At 54.3% G+C, this 5,738-nt stretch overlaps 3 protein-coding genes across 3 annotated transcripts, besides 4 other annotated features; all 3 read right to left on the bottom strand.

Annotated features, from left to right (window-relative positions):
• Positions 1-4: 4 nt before the first annotated feature.
• Positions 5-29: a microsatellite.
• Positions 30-380: 351 nt separating this feature from the next.
• Tco025E_06282 (uncharacterized protein) lies at positions 381-2,081 on the bottom strand (the record flags this gene model as incomplete). The annotated part of the gene is made up of 1 exon (XM_029373162.1): positions 381-2,081. The coding sequence occupies one exon, from the start codon at positions 2,079-2,081 to the stop codon at positions 381-383; it is 1,701 nt and encodes a 566-aa protein (XP_029226732.1).
• A 121-nt stretch (positions 2,082-2,202) lies between these two features.
• Positions 2,203-2,235: a microsatellite.
• A 133-nt stretch (positions 2,236-2,368) lies between these two features.
• Positions 2,369-2,390: a microsatellite.
• Positions 2,391-2,527: 137 nt separating this feature from the next.
• Positions 2,528-4,966, bottom strand: Tco025E_06281 (uncharacterized protein; the record flags this gene model as incomplete). Its single annotated transcript, XM_029373161.1, has 1 exon — positions 2,528-4,966. One exon carries the CDS (start codon positions 4,964-4,966, stop codon positions 2,528-2,530), a length of 2,439 nt encoding a protein of 812 aa, XP_029226731.1.
• Positions 4,967-5,205: 239 nt separating this feature from the next.
• Positions 5,206-5,240: a microsatellite.
• A 124-nt stretch (positions 5,241-5,364) lies between these two features.
• Positions 5,365-5,738, bottom strand: Tco025E_06280 (uncharacterized protein; the record flags this gene model as incomplete). Its single annotated transcript, XM_029373160.1, has 1 exon — positions 5,365-5,738. A coding segment is annotated over one exon (374 nt), but the record flags the coding sequence as incomplete, so codon positions are not given.

The following is a 5,738-nucleotide window of genomic DNA, read 5'->3' as shown; positions in this document are numbered from 1 at the left end:
AACGACACACACACACACAGACAAACGCAACGCGTGCACCTCAGCCTTCCTCTCTGCAGCGGGAAACAACCGGACAACAGAAAAGAAAACAATAAAAGCAAAGAAGCAAGTCAACAAGCAGGCATTTTTCCCTTCTTTCATTTTTTTCCTTTGCCCTCCATTTTTTTTCTTGCCCTTTCTGCTTTCGTTTAAAACTTGCTTCCTTGGCGCCGTGGGTTCGCTCCCTGCCAACCTCTCACTCAAGCACACAGGTGCCGAGTGAACAAAAACAGGGCGGTGTATAAATTCGGTAAGGGCGTTACATGCAAAAACAAAATCCACACCGCCATGAACAGGCGCACAAAACCAGCAATAACCTTTTCTTCGGCCACCTTATGAACTCAGTTTACCTCTCCTGTTGAGTCCACCAACTGTTTCCCGCGCAGTTTCATCGCCTCCTCTCGGCGCAAATGGGCATCCACGTTCGCTGGGATGTGAAGCTGCTCGTCCAGCTTAGAGGCATGGTAATCGTGGGGCAGCTTCCGCGTAAGCGATGCGAGGGCGGTGTGGCGGTGACAGCCCATGACCGTCTCAAAGGTTTCATCATTTGTCCCAACCCCTGCAGCACACGCCTCAAGAAATGTCATCATTGCGGCATTGCGCGAGTCCCCAGCACGAATCAGCAGGTTGTACATCGTTGCGTTGGGCCTCACCGAGGGCTCCCCGTTGGGGTGGCGCAAGACGTGTTCCAAAAAGAGAGCCATGGCGGAGGCAAAATCTCCTTGGGGCAACGTCGCAAACATACGCATCATAATTTCCACCAACTCCGCCTTTTCCTCGCTTGTTAGTTGAAACCGCTTGCGAATAAAGAGAAAAACAGCCTCTGCCTGATCAATGTGATGGTCCCTGGCACATCGGCGCAGGAGTGAGGCCCATAGTGCGAACGGAATGGCACCATCCCTCTCTGGAAGGTCCATAGAGCGAAACTTCAACAATTGCATGGCACTTGGCATGGAGAGGCCACTCAAGAGGTCATTAATAACACCCCAAGGTGCAGTTCTCAACAGATCCGCCCCAATAAGGCGTCGAATGTCCTTAATTACCAGCTCACGAAGGCCACCATCCATTTTAATGGACTTTACTGTGACCATCAGCTTCACCAGAAGCTTCAACTGACACATCTGCACAAGCTTGTCCTCGCTTGGTTCGGTGAGACCCCCACGGTCAATGGCGCAAGGTAATTCCCCATTCGCGGGAACAACAACGACACCTTTACTGTTTGCGGTGTGAAAAAAACGCATGACTCGCTCCACATCACGATTCGCAGAGCACCACGTCAGAGCGGCATGGACGGCGGTATACGGTAGCGGGGCAGATGCAACCTCACAGGTTTTCACAAGAAGATCCCACCACTGATCGACTATCTTCCCTGCAGCCTCCATAACGGCACACGCAATAAACAAAGTCCCCCACAACTTATCTGTGATAAAGGATTCTCCCCTTGACTTCAAAGCATGACCAAAGTAATAAAACGCCGCATCAGCGGCCGGACGACTTGACTCACCACGTCCCGCGATAAGTGAGAGCATGATGGCAATGTAGGTGTCCACATTTGGCTCCAGCTGGTCATGATCCCGCATCACATCCAAAACCAGGCGTACATCAGCATCCGATTTGACAACCGAGCTTAAGAGAATCGCGTTGTAAAAGTCCAGCAGGGAACTTTCCCCATCATTCCCTCCGCCTACCCATCCCTCCATACACTCCAAGAGTTTCTCCCTCGTTAACTCGGCCTCAACGACGGCTCCAACGTCGGGTGTGGGGTTCCTCCGCAGGAGCTTCTGCAACGCATGTCGATGCGGGGAGAGCTTTGAGGTGAGAACCGCTTCGCGGTATAAACACTGACGATCCTCTAAGAGCGAGCCCAACGCACTGTGCAAGGAGCGGCAAGTCAACTTCACCTGTTCCCGCCGCGTATGCGCCGCAATGCACGCCTCCGTGGAGTAGGTCAGGCAACCGACGATGCAGGGCGACCGCCTGGCCACGCCCGCACGGCATCGAATGGAGGCCAGTCGAGGCCTCTTACCAAAAACCGCCCTCATCACATCTAAACCGGACCGGTGCGAGAGAAAGGAAGAAGGGAAATGCAGGCACCATCCAAGTGATCCATCCGCATGGGAGTATGCCTGCCCACCGCCCACCGTGCTCGTAGGCAGAAGAGCCACAAAAGGAAAAAAGCAAAAACAAAACGAAACACGCCTCACAGAGCGGAGCAAACTCCAACAACAAGAGCCAAAATCGCCGAATAGACAACAGCACAACCACACATATATTCACAAAGGAAGACCAAAAACGACATATATCAGAAGAGCAGAGCAGGGCGGCCAAGAAGAAATAAATAAATAAATAAAAGAAAAGGCCACATTGCGATGGAAGACGCCAGCTGCCAGCCGCATCTACAGGACAATGCATACCCCCATGAAACAGACAAATACAGAATGATACTCAAAGCAACAACATGTTTTTTTCCCCCCGATTGCATTCGACTCTAACGTCCAAGGAATGGCCGAAAGAGTGGTTGTCCTGTCGCCACATCTACGGTTGCTCTGAACAATCGCTCCTCTTCAAGCCGTTTACGACGATTTTGTTCATGACGCAGTAAACGGTCCTCTACAGAAAATTGTTTGGGAACATTCTCATTGGTTTGTGCTCCACTACCTCCACCGGACACTCGGCCTGCCAACTGCACCCCAGAGTTTTCTTCACGTTCCGCCGGTTCCTCACCCAACGCCAGGCCACGAACAACCAGGTTGAACATGCGAACCGATGCGGGGTTAACAGCAGGGGCGAAGGTGCATGCTTCTAATTCCCTTTCCTCATGCGATTTCGGAACGTTCAAGGTTTGGTTCCTCTGATTCGGCGGCCATGTTCGCAAACCACAAGAATTGGCTGGCATAGACTCCCTCTCGTGCTTATTCTGTCCCCTAACCTTGTTAATCTGCGGCCCAGGAATGATGGAGCGTTTTTCTTCCTCCTCCTTCCGTTGATGTTCTTTAATCCGCTTTTCCTGCATACGATGCTGCTGATCCACCGCTTGCTCGTACAGACGTTGCCCTACTGTCTCTCGAGGCAAGCCCTCCCTCTGGCGGGGAAGGATTTTCGGCTTAACGACGCATTCTGCCTCCGCAGCGGCGTGGGCTTTTGACAACCTTGGAGTGTGCGCATGCAGACGGGCATACGTAGGGCCCTGACGACGTGCTAAATCCTGTGCGGCCAATTGCCTACTCCGTGGTGCAAGAGAAGGTTTGAACGCTGGCATGGGCTCCTCTTGAAGAGGCGTAGTTTTGCGGCTCCTTGAGGCACTAAGACTTCGACGCGGTTCTGTTGAATTGTGTCGTGAAACCACCAGGGCGCTACCTCGATTTAGGGGCCGTACCCTCGGCACACTATTTGTGCGTCTTATTGTGGGCTTTATGGCTTCCACCTCCACCGCCTTCACCTCGGGTGGAGTTCTCTTTTGGACTGAAAGCTCGAGTGCCTCGGCACCAGTTTCTATGCTGCGCCGCGACGGAGTATCGCCGCGACTGCATTCTTGTAACTGCGTATTTGTTTGCTTCTGGCCAATGACGCTTAGACGCTTTGGAACAGTTACTGGCGTGTTCCTCTGCTGTTCACGCTCCGGCGGACTGGCCGTTTTCCTCTGGGACCGGCCTGACAACGCCGACTTCCCCTGCGCCACCGTAGGACCCGCCACGTGTTTCTCGAATTGTGAAATCCCATGCGCAGCAGCCATCCTCCGAGTTTTTCCCATGGAGACGCCTCTTGGGGAATGCCGCGGGGCAGGATCGAGGCCCTGAGGACGTGCTGCCTTTTCATCCGCGGCATTGTTCGTCCCGGCCCCAGACACATGACTCGAGAACGTCGGGCACCCATGCTTCCCGCCGCAGCTGCCTCTACAAGAAGGAGCGCGGTTAATGTTGTTAGGGGCGGTGGCGACGGCGCTGTTGCCGCCTCCTGGAGGAGCCCCACCTTCCGCTGCGGACTCCTGGGCCTGGTTGCGCGCTTCACCGCAGTCAAGCGACAACAGAAACGCATGAAGTGGTCTTAAGGCCCGTTGCATGTCCAAACCATGCTTCGTAATAAAGCTCCGTGCTACCTCCTCCATTTCATCGCCTGCAAACAACTCTAGTTTTTCATAGACGCCTGAAGCGATTTCAATGTCCACCACGCGCAGCGGACGAAGAAAGGTTGCAAGAGAAAAAACGGCGCCTCGCAGCTCTAACTGAGCTTTGGAAGCCTCTACTGACGGTTCACGCAAGCTTCCAGTCGTAGCCGGCCCAGACGCCAAAGGGACTTGACGCCTTCCTTCCGACACGGTGGTGTTCGTCGGGTCATTGACATCGGCCCAAGGCGAATCTACTCTATGCGATTGATAATATTGTCGTTTTGAAACGTGTGTGAAGTCCGCGTCAGGCGTGTACCGTGCATTACTGCAAGACGGGGCAGCAAGATCCGTTGGCTCCGCATCCGTATCACTCAGAGGATTCACGCGACACCTGCTTGCAGCGGAACGATGGGCGGCAATGTCCACGTTTTGGAGATCCAACACGGAGCAAAAGCGCCCGCTCTCGCGCGTCGGAAGCGCAGGGACTACGCGCTGGGGCATCAAACGCAATTCCTCCTCCCGAATGGCCGCCAGGCGCGCCTCAACCCTCTGAATCTCGTCACTGAGGTCTGAAAGAACGGTTGTGTCGTGCAGCGCGGACGCGTCTACCCCGGAGGCACCGCGGTCATGTTCGGAGACGCGAGACGACGCCGAGGACTCCGGAGGCACCGGCGCTGCACGCGAAGGAGAGGGCCGCAACCTTCGCGCCTGGTCGGCGCGCCACACAACACCCTCCGGTGTCGACAACAGCGACGACGCGGAACCACCAGTCGCTCCGTGCGGAATCGCAGCAGGCAACGGGGCACCTTCGCCGCTCTGCATCCTTCTCCCTCGCCCTCGGCGTATTCGGTCAACGCCTCTTCCTTATGCGCTGAAAACACCCAAAACCACCAAGCGGTATCAGGCGCAACCATGTGCTCCAAACACCCAATAAAAAAAACATGAACAAACAACGGGGAAAAAAACAACACAAGAACAAAACAACTAAAAAAACATAAAAAAAAGAACCGCAACCAAAAAACACTTCCTCTTTTTCCCCTTCCCACTCTCTTAATACACACATATATGTATATATATACATATATATATATATATACCAACACACAAATAAGAAGCATAGCTCACTTTAAATAACTTCAAAAGTCACACAATGCCTCCAAAACCACATATCCCAGTTTCTTTTTTCTTTTCACCTCTCGTTCTCAGCCACCGGTCGAAAGTCATGGCCAATTCGTTGTGGTCTTGCAGCTCGTGACGAAAACACCTGTGGAGCACATCCCGCGCACACGCGTCATGTCATTAGCGGAGGAAAGGTCAAACCAGTGCAGCACCGTCGGGGCAACGTCGGCGAGTGTCGCGTCCTCAGCTATGGGGCCGAAACGCACGAGGCCGCCTCTCGCGTACGCCGCCATCACTAGCGGGACCCTTTCCAGACCACCGCCCCCCGCACCAACCAGCATGATCAGCCAGCTCTCCTTCGTCGTGCTGGAGCGCTCAATGACGGCAAGCGCGAGCTTCCCCACGTGTGCCGTCCACTGACGCTGATGTCGCTCATGGCCGGCCACTGCGCTCCTCGTCCGTGGTGGCCGCGCCG

The sequence above is a fragment of the Trypanosoma conorhini genome, assembly GCF_003719485.1.
Source record: "Trypanosoma conorhini strain 025E chromosome Unknown Tco_14.4_contig_00415, whole genome shotgun sequence".
In the NCBI taxonomy this organism is placed as follows: Eukaryota; Euglenozoa; class Kinetoplastea; order Trypanosomatida; family Trypanosomatidae; genus Trypanosoma; species Trypanosoma conorhini.
This window is presented reverse-complemented; position numbering and strand designations above follow the sequence as displayed.